At 38.7% G+C, this 19,063-nt stretch overlaps 1 protein-coding gene across 1 annotated transcript in view; it reads left to right on the forward strand.

The window, feature by feature from the left end:
• SEMA3A (semaphorin 3A) overlaps positions 1–19,063 on the forward strand; it is a 170,717-nt gene that overhangs the window by 67,314 nt on the left and 84,340 nt on the right. The window contains exon 5 of the mRNA XM_075727722.1: positions 2,596–2,715. Coding sequence (XP_075583837.1) covers positions 2,596–2,715 — 120 coding nt within the window. The remainder of the gene's footprint in view (positions 1–2,595; positions 2,716–19,063) is intronic.

The raw sequence follows: 19,063 nt of genomic DNA on the forward strand, positions 1-19,063 counted from the left end.
AAGCAGGGATGACTAAGCCAAATCTGCTTTCAGAAATATATTATAAATCCAGAGTAACTTTACTGATATTAACGCAGTTACACTACTATCAACTGAACGCTTGAAGCTAAAATATGGCTATGATAGAGTTAATTCCCCACCACCACCACCCCCGCTGCCCCAGGCTAATCTGGAATAATTCAGTAAAGCTGATGATAAAATTTTTCTTAATTTCTATCCATAGAAATCAAAGAGGACTCTGCCCCTAAACTAAATAGGGTTTTCCATCTCACTTTTAAAGTATTAGCTAATACCTTTTTGCTGTATATTACAGATAAGCAGCTGAACGGTATTTAGTGAATGCATATAGAGTCACAGGTGGTGTGTTGCTGTAAATCAGAATAGCTTCTCTGAAATCAGCACAACCTGTTTTGATTCACACTGGCTGTGGAACTAGCCCATGTACTCACAGCGTTGTGCAAAGGTACGTGTCCACTGGCCTCAGGCAGGCAATTTTTGAAAACTTTAACAAACCATAGTAGTAGACCACAAAGATTTTGAAAATCATGATACATCAAAGCAGACAAGACAAAGCACAGTCCTACAGAAACAGTGGTGTGATTAAATTTGGCCAGATACAACTCTGAGAAAATTCTGAATTATTTAATAATGTACAAATTGGTCAGTTTTAAGTTATGTAGAGTCAAAGTCAGATGCTCCATCTGAAACACAGAATATCAGAGTTTAAGAAAGGATCTATTTCTTTTTTTTTTTCATTTTTAACATTATTAAATGTTAATAAATATTATTAAAATTTACAATATTTGCCCATTTTTATTCTTGCAGACATTGAATTATTAACACACTTTCATCATTTTTCCATATTTCTTTTCTTGAAAGGAACAAAGGACAACAGCATTAAGAACAATAACAAAACATACACTGTAATTTTGATGATTTATGCCAGGTATTTGCTTAGTACTCTACCAGTGTGACAATGGTAGCGGTCTGTGGATACATATGCGTATAATAAATGTATGTTCATGTTTATACATGTGTGGGAGGAAGAATGCTTATGCACCAGAAATTGTGTGTGTTTTTATTAAGAAAGGTCAGAATGGAAAGAATTAAGGCAGACCCCTGGTAACATCCATCTCTATTTCTTTCAATTTCCTGTTGGATTACCTTAACTATCCCTACGTTTTCTCTTCCATCTCAGTTGGAAAGATAACTTAAGTTATCAGCAGTAAGCCAAGGTCGTAGTAAGATTCTGTATGCTTTTCTCTGGGTGCTCTTTTTAGTACATTGCCATTATCTGTTACACAAATAAACAACAAAATTGGAAGACCAATGTCATTTCAGTACAGTCCTTTGTGTATGTGCAGAGTATTTTATCTGTGTAAGTTTGTTGCTTTTCCCTGTGGTGGCCTAAGGCATGCCTCAAATTGCACATGCATTTTCCTGGCAGAGCCATTATTTTGTGTTTGAGAGTATCTGGTTTAATTAGCAAGCAAGTTACAGAGACAGATGATGCCAGTCAATGAGACTTCTGTGGAGGCGGTAGGTCAGGTGGTGTTTCCATGGTCTCTGGTCCACTTGGAGAGATACAGTTGAGTGCTGTACCAAAAAAGTCATCAAATGTGTATAGAAAAGTTTCTTTCATTTTTAGCACAAACTTAACTGGAAATAGTTATTTTATTTCAACGTTCGTATTTTTCTCCTATTTGAAATCCATTATTTGTAATTGTGTCAGTAGACTGATTCGCAGGCATTGACATGTTTCTTTTCATTGTTAGATCTGATTGAAATAAAAATATTAAATAAACAGAAAAAGTTGACATCTTGACTATCAGGTTAGACATTTCCATTTTAATAACATTAGGCATTAACGATGGCATTTTTGTTAACAGATAACTGTTAATGTTTGTACTAGGGACTGTTAGTGTTGCTATTAAGTTTTTAATTGCTGAGAGCTAGAATTACTCACGATGGATAATTTACTTAGGTAAAATATGTAAAGTCCAAGTCTTGCAAAGCTTATATTCTAGGGGCTGTCAGTAATTGCATTAAAGTTTAGTGTATGTATTCATCTTTATAAAACTGTCCCCTAAACACAGACAATGGGGGTGAGGCAGCATTCATATTATTCTTAGATATTTTATATCAATGACTTGTTTTTCATCACCTCCTTCCATCTGGCCCATCTTTCTTCTAATTGTTACTTAATTGAATACAAGCAAACAGTTGGTCCATTTTTCTTCATTATTTCATTCTGACACATTTCTATAAATGGGTTTTGTCTCACAAACATGGCAATAGCATAAATTACAAAGACGAGGCATGTCTGAAAAAAAAAATTAGGAATTTTTTTGCGTAATCTTTTCTTCAGGGGCGGATGCTTTATTAAATGGCAACCGAAGATATTTAAATGAGAATCTAAATCAGGCTATTTATTAAATGCTTAGAAATAAACAAGCTTATAAACAGCATGAAATGATCACACTTTTAAAATCTGTTCATTCAGCCATACATTCCTAACACAGAAGAGCTCCCATTAGTCATAATCACTGAATTAACTTTGTGGATACATTTTATTTTCCTCCTTTTTCTTTGCAGAGAGAATGTGCTAATTTCATCAAGGTGCTGAAGGCTTACAACCAAACCCACTTGTACGCCTGTGGAACAGGGGCTTTTCATCCAGTCTGCACCTATATTGAAGTTGGAAGCCATCCTGAGGTAAACTATCTTAAAACAATATTTTTCTTTTTTTCCTCTTTTTAATCTTTAGTGGTGTTTAGCCATGACAGCTTCCTGCCAAAATGCACTCTCACTAGTTTCTGTGGCTCGGTGAGTGGATCTGATAGGACCTGCTCCTGGATCAGGTGCTGATGTGCTGATTGATAAATCACAGCAGAATCTGTACTTTTCTCCCCTACACAGCATCTTTTCCTCCAGGGGCTTAAATAAATACGAGTACACCGATTCTGCCTGGTTCATGAAGTTAAAAGCACTCTCTTTTTTTGGTCAGGACAGATACCATCTATAAGAGGGGTAGTTCAGCCTGTGTGCTTATTCTGGGGCCAGCTCTGTCCTTTGTTCTCCTACTAGTCAGTACAGTCTGACACCACGGCAGATTTCTCCCAGCTGGGAATTAAAATAGTGTCACACATTCATAAATCCCATTTCTCAGATTTGTCCTAACACACTGACAGTTTTTCATATGTGACCTAGGTTTTGTTTCCTTGCTTTTTAGTGAAAAATAAATCACTTTTCCTCCCCCCCCCCCCCCATTTTTTTTAATCTGTAGGTTGCTGATTTTTGCTTATTGTTACAGAAATCTTGCAGTAGCTCTTGTACTGTTTTGTCAGTGATCGTCATAACTAAATAGATAAGCATGGTCTCCTCTGGTGAAAAACAGTGTCGCTCACAGAAAGCAATGGGACTATGCTGGTTTTCCTGGCTGAAGATTTGACTAGAATGTCGCTGGGCTCCATTTCAATACGTTTTCTCTCCAGAAAAGCCAGTCTTTTATCTTCCTGTTCAGTGTGTAGTATAAATTAGTCCACTTTGTTTTCAGTCTGGCTTACCTGAATATCGTTCGATGGACTGTTTCAGTTTAGCAACCAGGCTCTTGATGTGTTTTCAGCAGTCACTAATTTATGGATATGTTTTATTGGTGAATCCATAGTTGTGTTACTTGTACCTTTTGTGATATTCAAAGAACAGCTCTTTCAAGTTACCTTATGGTTTTGCAATTCAGGTTTGCAGATTTCCCTGAAAATAAAGACATCACTGTTAAATGAATGAAGACTGTTATTTAAAAATCAGAATTTCTTCTTGTAGAAAAATTAACAGACCTTTTGAGTGTTGACTTTATAGTCTGGGAACATTTTTTTCCTATAAAAATGTCTTTTGATGTTTGAAACATGAGTCTTTAAAATGTTCTGAGCATAAGGGTATGAAGGGATAAAGGAGCTGCAATGTAGAATGGGTTTTTTTCATATTCTTTAATGCTTTATTCCAGAATGCATTCTTGGCAATTAGTGATTGTCTCTTGACCACACACAGTATGTCATTGCTTACTGCATTAAACAGATTCTCTGCTTCCTGAGATGCATTTGGGAATTGGTAGACATATTAATTAACTCTAGTTCCGTAAGATGTGTGTCAATCAATTCTTGGCTATCTGCCAAGTGAATCTATCTGCAGAGAGATAGCTGGTATGAGGTCATTTACTTCTACATTTGGCTGTTTTATGACTGTACCATAAAACTAACACACACTTTATCAAGGATTTATAGGAAGGATGATCAGAGTTGAGAGGCCAGATCCAACCTTGGTTTAACATTCTGGATTTTGAGACACTTGAGTCAATGATGCGTTTGGCCCTGGAGCTGAAAGAGGATGTTTGTTTTAGCTTCTTTTGGCAGTCCCTAACTATCAACAAAATCTAAGTTGTAGCTGTTTTGGTCATTTATGCAGTAAGTTTGTTGGTCCCTGTGTGCCTCAGTCATTCTCTTGACCCTTGGCTTCACCTTCACAAACCAGGGAAGTCAGAGTATGTTTATCTGAACTGCCTCGGACACAGTTAGCTTTTGATTTCCTTTTCATACTTAAGCTATGAGTGAAATAATCTTCACCTGCCATTCCAGTGGCACAAGTTTCTGTATCCTCTGGCCAGTGAAGCAGGAGGGGTCACTGCCTTCTCAGCCCAGGCCTGCCCATGCAGAGAGAAAGTGGGGCAGGCAGGAGGCAGCAGGCTTCTCCTCAGGCTTTGACAAATCTGCCAGTCAGCCTGGGTCCTGTCCCTTGCAAAGGTGAAAATCACACAAATAAATGAATTGATTAGGTTTGCGATGCAAAATAATCTGTCCTGTCTCTGCCTCTCAGCTCCTTCCTTTCCCATACCACCTAGCCAGGAATTTCAAATGTGCATCTCCTCCTGGAGCTGGGGAAGAGGAGGGTGCTCGACTGGCAGTAGCTATTAGAGACACCACGAATGGGGAGGGGGGCAGATACGATATTATCCCCTGCACCTCTGCACACTGCATCTGTGAGAGCCAGATGGTTTACGTTGTCATGTCAGACAGCAGCACTGGACGCGTCAAAGGGCCATCGCTTCCATATCATGTATAGTTTATACGTCCCTAGCATACTAAAAAAGGTAAAAAGTGTAAGTGAAGGCAAGCTGTTGATTTTGAGCTAAAAAATTGCAATCTGAAACATTTCCTGAAGATTCATTTTCTGCCACAACACTTGTGGAAAATTAACTGACTTCACCATCTGCTTATTTATTTTTCAAGTACTTAGAGAGGTAAATGTGAAGTGATTAGGGGAATCGTCAGGGAATGTACCTACTGCCTAATAAGATTGCTTGTTTATGTGAGCTCTGAATATAACCCACCTGCCTGAGTCCGGTGGAGGAGAGGAAATTAGTGTGTGCCAAACTGAAGAGGATGGAGAAGTGAAATTTAAAGAAAGAAGTGGCAAGCGATAGAGGAGACACTGGAAGCATTTGGAGCAGGCTGCAGGAGGCTGGAATATGGTACTATTTTTATGATTGGGGAAAGGAAATAAATTACTTTGTGTGACAGTCATAAAGTAATGGGAATATGAATTGTTATAGCTGTTGAATATCTCTTCAATATGAAGCAGCCTATTGCAGCCCCATTCCGTACTTGAAGAAAACCATTTCTAGTGATGAAACTAGGCAGGTCTAATTGAGTTTGATGAAGTACAGTATCAGAAATAATAATAAAAAGGTAAAAGGATATGAACAGCATGCTGTGCATCTGATTAAAAATGATCTGTGTAAATGTATACAACCTAATATGTTGTGAATTACACCGCAGTCTAAGGAGTAAAGCAGACTAATCTTCACTTAAATCCATTCCAGATGTGTAAGTGAATAACCACAGTATTTAGAGAGAAGAATGAAGTTAAAGTTTGAATAGACTTCAAGCACATGAGCCATGAGTAAGCAAGAAAGAATATATTTAGAGAGAATGTAGCATGTGTATGTGCAGAAACACCTCAGGAGGGCCTAATTTAAAGCTCAAGATCATCCATTGGAGGGGCTGTATTTGTGCCTTCACCGAAAGGGGCAAACTGGCTCATATGCAGATGTCTGTATTGTACGTGCCTGAGTGTAGGTGAGATGACCTAACACAGACAGCTACACCAACTTCAGGGATCTGGGGTTAGGCAACATGGGGCATTCTCTCCACATAACGCAATAAAGTACAAGAAACCAATTACCAGACAAAACAAGAAAGTAATTAGCAAAGCTATGTTCTACTCCCACTGACTTCTGAGGAAACAGGATTGCATGTGTAGGAATGTTGTACTTGAAGGTTGCAAAATTACACAAGTCAGATCTGTGATTGAAAGGAACGAATCCAACTGCAGGGAGACGCAGAGGTGCATTAAACCCGCTAGAAACTCACAACAGGATGCAGAATGCACCTGCCTGTGCATGCCTGCGCAGGGGGAAGGAGCCCTGCTCCCTCTCCCCGGGGCTCCCTTTGGGGTAGTTTGTGTGAACCAGCAGGGAACAGTCCTGTTTAGGAAAGAACAGGATTTTCCATTTACTTAACCCTTACATACAGGTGGAGGTATGGAGAATGCCCTATAGAACCTTTTTTTTAACACTCAGACAGGCATTGCAAGAGCTGTACAAAATTGTTTGCCAGATCCTCAGCAGGAATACATTAGGGTTTCTTCAACAGAAGTAAATTAATAGATGCTGTCCAAAGAACTAACATGGCTTCTTTTACTGTCTCCTAATTCCAAATTTCTTGCCATTGTCCAACAGATTAAAAATAATTTTTAACTGGATGAAGTTAAAAGATCTGGGATCACTTTACTTCCAGGTTATTTCTCATTCTTAATCAATAAAGAAGCTCTAAATTTAGTTCGGATTTATGTTGTACATAAAACATTAAGTTATTGCATATGAAGTTATATAACACTACCACCTGTAACATATTTGCTTTTTCCGGACTCTGAGTATTTTAAAAATCTTTGGTTCAACTCATAAAATTTTGCTGAATTATGCTCTCTACTTTTTTTTTTACCCCTTCTGTACTTCACATTAGAAGAGGTCTAGAGTGCATTTTCGAAGTAATGGACATCCTGTTCTGATACATGTATGCATCTTTTTTGTCTGTATGTATGTATTATATACATGTATATACCGACAGAAGAGCAGTTTTCTTCCTAAGAGAATGACTCTGAAGGAACATATTACTTGAAGGACCAGTGCTACTGCTGGTAGAAAACATGTTGCGTCTCATTATCTAATATAAAACTCAGGGTGAAACATTGACTTCAGTAGTAGCAGATGTGGCATAAATTGGTCCTTCATTGAAGACAGCAGAGTTGCGTCAGTTTACATCACTTAGAATTCTACCTGTGGTTTTTAAGTGAAACATTTAAGCAAATGATTTTTTAAGTTAAGAATCACCTCAGGCTAATTTGCTTTCCATCTAATTAATTGTACCTTTATATGGCATTTATATGCTTACCAAATATAGAGAGAAAATATGAAGGAAAAGGACAGTGTTAAAGGATGATTCTCATTTATGATATAACAGTTGTGTGACATAATAATTATTTATGACACACTACTTCCAAGCATCACTATAATCACAAAGAAATCCCAGTAAAGGAGGATCTAGTTTACAGACCATAACAGACTATTTTAGTCCAGAGATGCTTTAGCCTTTCAAACCCCTAGATATCCTGTAAGTACAGTACATGCAAATAAAACCGAAGAGCCAGATCTCTAGCTTATCTACAGTGTAAGTACATTTTAGAGCACTTCTTTCACTTGCCTGGGTAGTTTTGCCATGGGGAAAAAAAGAAATCATGTCTTAGATGCTTGAAGATGTACTTCACCTTGTTTCATAAAAAGCAGGATAATGATTTCTGCTATACTGGGAAATCCCAGGTACTGGATCTTTTCGTTGTACTGATGTTCTTGTCTGTGGAGGATGGCAGGTGATGGGATAGTCAGTGTTAGGCACACATCTGTCCAGTCATCTCACAGGGTCAGTGGCCAAAATCACAAAATAAAGAGGTTTGACTGCTCTGGAGGCTGCTAGGTCTGCAAACCATCACTTCTGCTGCTCCACATTACATTGATTTCCAGTTCCTTAGGCTACCCTGTGTGAAAACTCTGCATAAAATCAGGCTTTTCACACATGTACAATTGTTAAAAAGACTAAATCTTGGCATAGCTATAGTCTTCCTAGCATTTTTTAAGTATATAGTTTTATATACAGTTATAGGTAGCTATATATAGCATATAATTCTTTTTCCCAGCCATAATTCACTGTCATTTGTTGGCAAGGGATATGCTATGGGAACTTTCCAATGACCCCAAGACAATATTTACAAGAGGAGTACAGTGAAGGGACAGAGAATGTGACAGTCCTTTCTCATAAGACAACCTAAGCAAGTCATTTGTTCTGGTAAGGTCTGACAAATATTTCTGTAAGGAGACCAGGATGTGTTGTTGGAAGCTCTACACATTTTTAAGCACCATCATGCAGAAGCATGTATTCCTTACAGGCTGAGTGCTATGTCCCAAATGGTACCTCTTGTTATGTGGCATTATCTTGCGATAAAGTTACAGAAGTAGAAGGTCGCCATAAAGAGGTAACCTGATTCCCATTTAAAAGTCTTTTTGAAAAACTCCATAAACCCCTTTGTAAGCAAATATGAATCAGGTTCATGGTTAAATGCTATTATTTGTGAAGGCATGTCTTTGAATACGCTCCAGATCTCCTTTGACTTTAGCTGTATTTTCAACACTTGTTTGCTAAAAGAGAACTTAGATGAGGAAAACTCAGATTTTTCCAGACTTCATCATGTCATCCGCAAACAAAATATAATTCCAATAAAAATTTATTTCCAGAGTAGATCTTTTAAAGTAGGACTGTTAGGCTTTATGTGATAATTTAGCTGTCGGAATAGTTTAATTTATGAGGTAAACTTCTCTCAACTGAATAGCACACATGGCAGCAATGGCTGACATCTTTCTTACCGCTCGCAGTTGAGAAAGTCTACACAGCTGCTATGGACATTTCATCCTCAACAAAGTGAGACACGGAAAAGTTTTGAAAGAGATTTTTTTCCAAGTATCTTATCTTAACAAGATAAGAATCAATTTCCTAATAGAAATTATAATGCATACTAGACTTTTGATGTAAACCATGCAGTTAAAAGTATAATACTTTAAATTTGTATCTAGTGTTCATTATCCTGACATAGCTAATTAAGAAGGATGTGCCTTTGTGACAGCTGAATATTTGACAACTAGCTGATCCATTTGATCTTCCATTTACTAATGTAAAGGTATACTTGTAAGAATAGGACTATTCCAAATCATATGCATGCAAAGGATCTGGCTCAGTATCTTAAAATTCAGATGCAGTACAAATATCATTGGGGGGGGGGGGAAGTATTTAGCAAAAGGGTCATGCTTTAATCATTGACAGGAAATGTGAACATCGTAGGTTTTCAGCTGTCATTTAATGCATTCAGTCCTGCCCTTGCATATTTCATAATTACACCTAAGCAATTTGGAATCTATTTATGTCTAAAGTGACAGAAAGTCAGTAATTATGTCTGAGGATCACTCTGAGATTTACAAGTTGAACATTTACATGCAGGAAATGAAATCAAGTTTTCAACTATTACAAGTCAAAACAGTGCAGTTGGCTATTTTATTTCTTCACCTTTATTCCTGAGTCTACAGACTTAAATGGTTTAGGCAAAATGGAAGCAAGGTTCTTTAGTAAGTCATACAGAGGAGAGGTATAAGATATGATGAGAAGCAGAACAAAGACATGGAATTTACAACCGCAAGGGCCATTTGTTGCTCAGCAGAAACTACTAATGAAACCCCTATTATTATTCAAGTCTGATCAGTTCAGCTATTCAGCAACGAACTTTTGTATAGGACTTGATAAATATATCCAAATTGCTATGGCAGACCTCCCAGTTTATTCTTAAGTTAAAAAAAAAAAAAAAAGAAAACCCAAAACAACTCCAGAACTATATTACTCTAATATTACTTTATACATATGTTTTAAAGAAAATGCAAATGAAAGTTACTCCACAGGTGATGTTCCAGCACTCTACAGTTTGGTTTTAATTGAAAAATTCCCTGAGATGAGAGAGAACTGGTAAGGATATTGTCTGTAGAGAGCATCGGTGTTTCCGTGGATCTAGTCTGATCACTACAGACATGTGATGACACAAAATTAAGCTTGATAGCAGCAAGATCCTGCATATTCTCCTCCACTGTTAAAAAAACCAACTCACACAAAGTAACTGTTAACACAGATTTTTTTTTTTAGATTTTCTCAGTGCAAAAAGAGTCCAATGTGAATGATAGTGTCAAATTTGAACCCCCTGCCTCCTGATGAGAGGAATCTATGCACTAGTACACTTCCACTGAGATAACTGAGAAGACCATTGTTCTCTCACCATACATGGCTTTCACCTTCTGTGGTTGAGAAATGCTGGTTGATTACAGTGGAGAACTGTATACAGTATGCCACAGCTGAATGACTTCCATGAATAAGAAACTAAAGCCAGTCAACATATTCATTAGGTTCAAAGAAGTGAGTCTCAGAACTGTGGGAAAACTTTTGTTTATGCTGCTGGAGGGGAGAAAAAAAAGAGTGAGATAGAAAGAGACCTCCATGGCAGTAAATTCGCGGAGTGGAGCGTGCACAAGTGCACATGCAGAACCGTTGAGTGGATTTTCACTTATACCGCATGCAATGTCCTGCTTTGTGAGTCCATGTCTTAAAACCATAGGTAACTTTGAATATGCCCAGATAATGATTCAAGTTAAAGACACTTTTAGGATCTGTGTTCAATTTCTTTTTTTTAAAATGTGGGGTGTTTTTTCCTAGTACTAGTTGTTCTCAGTGGAGTTCTCTATGACTTACTGGTGTAATTAAGACTAAGGTTCACTCTTCATTTGTGTAGTCACAGAAAAAACATTAACTTCTAGCATTATCAGAGTGCTGACTCAGCGTTTTGTGACTGCTTTAAGAAAATTAATTTTAGTGATTGCTACCAGAGGAGCTGAAAATACACCCACTGTTTGCATTTGGATGTTCATTATTCCTCCTATCAATTAAAGGATGTTATGATGAGTTATTTCTACAATGTAAATATTCCCACTGGCACATGATTACCTTACTTTACCATGACATGATACAGTTTACCTAATTCATTACAGAATTAGATTGTACTTTTAAGAGAGATGGCAGTCATATTAAGATGTTGATCCCATTTTCTGGGTGGGAATATTATGTTCGTTCATCAACAGAGCCCATAATGTTTCTAGCAGCACAGTTGTTCAGCATTTGCCTCTTGTTAGAGTAACAATTAAAACATTAACCCAACTTCACAGTCATGCAACATATGCAAATTTTCAGCCACACACCTCCCGAAACAAAAGACAAATATGGTTGAATCCTTTGATCCCTTGACCAACATGGGGGAGGAAAAAAAACCAAACCAGAAACCACCATCTGTTGGGAAAACAGTGTAATAAAAACAGTGGAAATCCAGCCTATAGTATAGACTGTCTTAATTGAGGAAATGACTTAAAAATAGAATTATTTCTTGATTTAGAGGTGCAGGAGGAAGCAAAACTTGAAAGAAGGAGTTACCAAGCACAGATTTGGATAGATGAGCATCAAAGCAACATTATTCATTGTGGGATCCACGTCACAAAGTTCCAGTTGAGAGGGGCTGACCTCATGAAGAAGAATCACATTATAAGTGTCATTTCTGCAGCTGAAGGAAGTGACTGTATTGTGGTTGTAGCTCAGTACAAACATCTTGTCAAATAGGCTTTAAACAACCAAGGTCATGATGCAGCAGGTTTTAGCTGTGGGTGGTGCTCCACATACAGGCCACAGGGCTGTGAATTGCAGAACGGCAAACTAACCAGGGTTATATTAAATATTCAGACATGAGGACCTAACCAAGAGCATACTGATGTTAAGCAATTTCACTGGACTTTGTGTAAAATTTTTTGAGAGCAGATGTGTTGTGAAGTGCCTTTCAGGTCTGATTTTTAAAGGCTGTAGGAATATATTTAGCTCTCAGAAGTTACATACAAATCTGAAAACACTGCCTATTTCTGTGCTTTCAGACCAACCTAATGTTTATCTTTTCTGCACGACCATGTTTGTGGTGGGTTGACCCTGGCTGGACACCAGGTGCCCACCAAAGCTGCTCTATCACTCCCCTCCTCAGTGGGACAGGGGAGAGAAAATGTAACGAAAGGCTCGTGGGTTGAGATAAGGACAAGGAGAGATCACTCAGCAATTACCATCATGGGCAAAACAGACTCAACTTGGGGAAAATTAATGTAATTTATTATCAGTCAAAACTGAGTAGGATAATGAGAAATAAAAACTAAACTTTAAAACACCTTCTGCCACCCCTCCCTTCTTCCCCGGCTCAACTTCACTCCCCATTTCTCTACCTCTTCCCCCCAAGCAGCGCAGGGGGACTGGGAATGGGGGTTGTGCTCAGCTCACCACATGTCTCTGCTGCTGCTCCTTCCCCCTCAGGGGAGGGCTCCTCTCACACTGTTCCCCTGCTCCAGCGTGGGGTCCCTCCCATGGGAGACAGTCCTCCATGAACTTCTCCAACATGGGTCCTTCCCACAGGCTGCAGTTCTGCATGAACTGCTCCAGCGTGGGTCCCTTCCACGGGGTGCAGTCCTCCAGGAGCAGACTGCTCCAGCGTGGGTCCCCCACGGGGTCACAAGTCCTGCCAGCAAACCTGCTCCAGCCTGGGCTCCTCTTTCCACGGGGCCACAGCTCCTGCCAGGAGCCTGCTCCAGTGTGGGCTTCCCACAGGGTCACAGCCTCCTTCAGGCACATCCCCCTGCTCCAGCATGTGGTCCAGGCTGCAGGTGGATCTCTGCTCCACCATGGGCCTCCATGGGCTGCAGGGGCACAGCTGCCTCACCATGGTCTGCACCAGGGGCTGCAGGGGAATCTCTGCTCCGGCACCCGGAGCACCTCCTTCCTCTTCTTTACTGACCTTGGTGTCTGCAGAGGTGTTCCTCTCACGTATTCTCACTCCTCTCTTCTGACTGCTGCTGGTATTGTGCAGGGCTTTTTTCCCCTCTTCTTAAAAATATGTTATCCCAAAGGCACTACCACTGTTGCTGATGGGCTCAGCCTTGGCCAGTGGCGGATCCATCCTGGAGCTGGCTGGCATTGGCTCTATGGGTCGTGGGGAAAGCTTCTAGCAGCTTCTCATAGAAACCACCCCTGTAGCTCCCCCCCCACTACCAAAACCTTGCCACGCAAACCCAAAACAACATTGTGTGAGCTTAATGGTACATCAGCATGGTGAGTGGCCTGCAGTTTGTCGCAGGAAGGGGCCCAGAAAGGCTGTGTATGACCATGGTGCAGGCTGCTTAGCAATGGTGGAGAAGCTCATGTCTGAGCTTCTCCCAAAAACCTCCTCTTGATGTTGCTTGTAAGAGTCTCACTCATTCAGAATTCCCAGAAAAGGAGCATTTCCCCAAAAGGAAAGATGAGAATATTCATGGATTTAAAAGCAATCTTTCAAACAGACTCAGGAAAGAAAAAAGTCACTTTCCACAATGGGAGGCCTCCTTGGTGTGCTTCCAAGCTCTTTGTACATCTCTTTCTTTCATCAACAGCTGCATTTGGCATGACAAAACTGGCTTCTCCACAGTGATTAAATCTTATTTCTCCTTTGATAAAAAGCAGAGTAACTGCAGGTGAAGCTACTATTTCTGTGAGTAAACAGCAGTACATAGGTATTTCCAGTGGTTGCCTGGTGGAACAGGAAATAATTGTTCTTCTCTTGCTATCTTCACCATCCCTATTTTTATGTACGTACAGACACATATTTATGTGAAAATACTTTCATAATACTTTCCAGATGTCTCCTTGCCTTTACAAGGTTTTGAAACTGAGTTTCTTCTCTGCCCTGTGTTATACAAAGAGTGTCTCAAATTCGTCATTAAGTATGTTCAAATCGTAAAATTCCACTATTCCATAGTTCAGTAAGAAAATAATGCTAAATATTGATGCTTTGATTAGTAATTAGTACTTTGCTTCTTAAGGAAAGAATTAACTGAACCATGTTAGAAAGCGAGTAAGAATTAATCCCATGTATGCCATGCACACAGAGAAGATGGCTACAAGAGAAAGGATCTCTGCAAAACAAGGGCAGCTACAGTTTAACCATTGTGTCACTTTCTAACTTTGCTAAATGGCTTTACAAAGGACAAAGAAAATATTTTTTATCAGTATACAACCTTTCATCTTTTTGCATCACATGTTTTGCTGGCATAAGATGACACAGATAGATTAACAGTCAGGTATTTCAAGATCTTAAAAGTCTGACAGGAGAGAAAAATCCTTCATCCTTCTTTAAACAATACTTTTATGTGAATACAAGACACAGTACAGCAATATAGGCTTGACTGCTGCAATAATACCTGTCAGCAGGAAGAAAATCCAGTTTTAGGATGGGTCATGGCTTAGACAGAGATTGTATTTTATGCAAGGAAGGAACGCAGGGCTGTGCATAAAATTATCTAAAAATAACAGACATGAAAGCAGTGCATAGGCATAAATAATTATCTTCCTTATACATTAGTCTGTATCTTTTGCCATGAAGAGTTAATCAATTTACTGCCGAAAGACTGTGGGAGATTAAGAATAGTACTGAAACAGGCCGTGTTTTAAATATTTGTGCTTGTCCCATATGCCTACTGCCTGTGTGATGCTGGAAATCAGACTAAGTGATCACAGCAACTCTTTCTGTCCTAAAAATCTAAGAATAAAACCACTTGAAGTCAGTTGGGAAAATAAATTATTTACTCTTCCCTTCATTCTCTGCTCTAGCTTACATAGTTTGTAACAACTTATTTTCTGTTTGTGGCACTCAGTAAGTCTGTTTGGAAATGTGCTGGCTCCTCTTTGAGCTCCTCAACATAAACCATACAGAATCTCTGTATCTTCCCTCAAATACCATTCCTGTGAGGGAAACGTACTGTGCCCTTCTGTTCCTTCCTTCACCTCTCCCTCATTTATGTAAGACAAATAATTTAGTGACTATGACCTGACTCAGATGAAATACATGCCTCTGACTTGCTCATACCTCAGCGGACTTTGAGTAAATTAGTTATTTCCTAAGAAACTCATTTAACTGGAAAAGGGTGAGTAACTTTCTACCATTACTTGGGAACTCAAGGAAAGACGAACTAATACCTGCTTTTTTCTTCCCCTTCAGCTTCTGTATTATTTGCTGTAGACAATTCACATATGGTTATTTTTATTTATTCCCAGAGGGAAACATTGGTTTTTAAAATGTGTTTTTTCTTTAGTTCAGTGAGTCAGAAAAGAATGTGAGAAACACGTTGGATGAAAAAACAGTCACCACTGGAAAACTTAGATAAAAAGAGGCATTGTGCAGAATGAATAAATGTAACATGATGAATTCATGCCTATTAGAATTGGTGGTGACTTGCTATGTCATCTAATCTATTCTAATTTGTGTACATCTGCAGTCATCTACAAGTCTGGACTATCTTCTCACCTGTAGTGATATAAATCACAACTAGTGATTCTTGCAGTGCAGCATTAATTTGCATTTTAATTCTTTCTTCTACAAATATTGCACAGCTAATCATAATTATGTACATTGTCCAGCCCTAAGCAGCTCTCTTCCTATTTCGTGTATGTATCAAACAGTTCCAGAAGAGCTGTCATATTGGTCCCTTGTATGATAGCATATAATTCAGTTAAGAAATACTACCTGATTTATGAAAATCTATGGATTCCTTTCAGTTGCAACATGGTCACACTGAGGGAGATATGTTAATAAACGTTTGCCAGTACATAATCAGATGAGAACACAATACTCTCCATTAATGAAATATGATCCATAATGAATCTTGCATGGGAGTGCTAATAACTACCTTTAGGTTAAAGTGCTCAGATGTCACAGTATAACAATATCTGTCTTAGATGTGTATCATTACAGCAAAGTAATTAAAGGTTACTTAGCTGTTAAATGGTTACCTTGGAGGAATCCTTCAATAATGTGGCTTCAAACATGCCTTCACAATGAAATTAATTAAGCAAATTAAATATCAGCCTTGTAGTAATCTATTTTATGTGCAGAATATCTGGCATACAAATGTATAATACGATTGGTGGCAGAAAGCTGAGGAGTTGAAGAAATGCCCATTTGTTTTTAAACCTAAAACAATTTTGGTTATTCTTCTGTGTAAAATAATGTTTATGCCATTAGGTTAAAAAAAAAAAAAAGTGACAAAATTGCTGAAAAGAAATGGAATATCAAAATTATTGTGTGCTGCATGAGTGCAAAGCTCAAGTAACACGGCTCGGGATGAGAGAAGTATTAAAATTCACTCGATCCTTTTCACACCTCTGTGCTACATGGAGTTAAAAGCCTGGTAATGAGTGACTAGTTTTGCTAACAGCTCAGTCTGACTCATCAGAAGGATGCTTTCAGGAATTACTAGCTTGCTGCTTTCTTCTGTATTAAATATAAACCACACCAGGAAAGTTGAGCAAGCGGCTTGATCTGGGTATAAACATTTCTCATCACCCGTTCAAGTGGGAATATGACACGGGCAATACCAGTGACAGAGCAGAGCACTACAGAAACGAGACAAATTTATTTTTCCACACAATATCCATGCTGGACTGAAAGCTCATTTCATATATTTTGACTTAAAAAATAATATCCTAGCATTATGCAAACTGGCAGTGACAAATACACAGAACATTCTGCTTTTTTCTTTGTTTAAAGAGAACCGATCCACTAGATAAATAGATCATTCATCTGAGACCTTTTCATATGTAAGCAAGAAGGTGTAAAGTTCAGATCTCTGCTGTCCTCCTGAAACATTGGCCTTGCTCCAGGCAATGACATTGTTCACATATCTTAAGTTTACCCTTATTTAAATGTTTTGCGTGATCATGTCTTCTGACAAAACAGAAAAAAAAAGAAAAAAAGAGAACTTGTCTCATGCTGCAGAAATCTTTCCTCACAACACAGCTAGGAGAATATTCGCAGAAGAAAAGGAAAGATGAAGAATTCTTGATAGAAATCTACCTTTTTCATGCAATGATATGTGTCTTTATGCCAGTGAGATAATTAGCAGTGGTGGCACCGTCTTATTGGTAATATACAAAGCTGCTGCACATTTCAGCTGAGGATGACACCAATGTTATGGGTTCTTCTCCAGTCCTCAGGCTTCTGCCCAGGCCAAGTGTTTTGGCCGTAACTGGGTTTACTCTTTGCATTTCACATTTCTTGAAAGATGAAGCTTCAGTCATTGTCATGTGAAAATGATCCCATGTCCCCAGGCCAAAAAAAAAAAGCCGCAGACAAGCTAAATAGCAGTCATGGGGCTATCTGTCCACTGAATAGTCCTTAGATGCCCTTCAGAGACCCTCTACACACATAAGAGTCAAGCCTACACAAAGTTATAACATGTAAGTGTAAAAAAAACCAAAAAACACCCACAAACGAATAAAGTCTCAATACCAGGATTCTCAAAGAATTCATCAGCTTACTGTGCTGCAGCTTCTCAGCTAATACAGACTTTTACTTCCTGAACACAGTAGAGGCATGTATACTGATTGATTCAGCCTGATTCCAGACCTTGAAACTGCTTTTGAAGGGAGATTAGAAGAAAACAGTGTAAGAGAGGAAGACTTTCTTCCAATGAGTTCTTTTGCCCTGAGGTATGATTTTTTTTTTTTTTTTTAAATTATGAACTGGTAAACGTGTAATCAGAAAACAAATGACATTGATTACTTTTTCAAAGCAGTAACTCTCTAATCATTTCATCCTATACTTCCAGGTTGTTTGAAGTACGGAACCAACCCGAAACCTGAAAGCATTTTGCCGTTCGTATAAATCAACATTACTCTCTGTAGCTAACATTTATTTACAAGATTGCAAAGGGTTTCATAAGGGATATGAGTGCACCTACAATATAAACCATGTGTCAAACAGCAGAAAACTGCAGAGCAATAGCGGTGGTGTTTTGTTCCCTTTACTTGATCCAAGTTTCATTTTCTGTTTGGCTAAGCATCAGTGGTCGTGAAGGTGGTATATCAACAATAGTCATGGTGGCATATTCGATTTAATTATAGCTGGTTGAGGTGCTTAACTTAATTTACTTTTTCTGAATAACAATTTATTTTATTCTGTTTTAACAAACCTTTCTGTTTATGCATTTCATCATCTTTTGTTGTAAGAAACAGGGATCTGGTTTCATTACTCAAGTGTGGGAGTAATGAAAGTGTAAGTCTGCATCAGCCTACTGTTGCTATACCTAGGGTCTTTTCCTGGAATACTTACTGAAGAAAAAATCTCATTAAGTCAGCAGAGTTTCGTCTAGATCATTAATTTTTATTCCTACCTAAAAAACTGTGAAACTCATACAGAAGTTAGGACATGGAAGGACTGGGCATCCCTTAACAAGGAACAAGGCCATAAAGATTCTTCCAACAGGCATAATAGAATAATAGATGATTCAGACACAAGTACAAGATTTATGGATTCTCTTAAAGATTGGTGGGGATAAATAGAACAGTAATGGGGAAAGCTTACTTTGCTTAACCTTAATCAAGAAAGGGAGACAAAAAAAGGAAAGTTTGGACAAGGCAGTGGGAGTTTTGATGGTGGAAGAGCTCTCTGCATGCCTTAAGCCTTGTCCGTAAACAAGCCTGTGAATGTCTCACTAAGGTAGTGCAAATCCCTGCACAGGCATTCTCATTTCAGTTAAAGTAGTGTTTCAGGCCTGGTTTAGCTGCCTGAAAGTAACTGAAAGTAAGCTGCTTTTAAACTGAGCTCACTGTGTGGACACGGAGTGCATGTGTTTACTGGAATCTCATTACATTCAAGCGCAGTGATAGAAGTCTGCAGATTAGTGCTTGCACTGAAAAGGCTCTTTAGCCTTTCAAAGGATTTTGCAGGAAAGCAGACTGGAATACAAGCCCTTTCTGCT

Source organism: Pelecanus crispus, chromosome 1 (assembly GCF_030463565.1).
Source record: "Pelecanus crispus isolate bPelCri1 chromosome 1, bPelCri1.pri, whole genome shotgun sequence".
Classification (NCBI taxonomy): domain Eukaryota; kingdom Metazoa; phylum Chordata; class Aves; order Pelecaniformes; family Pelecanidae; genus Pelecanus; species Pelecanus crispus.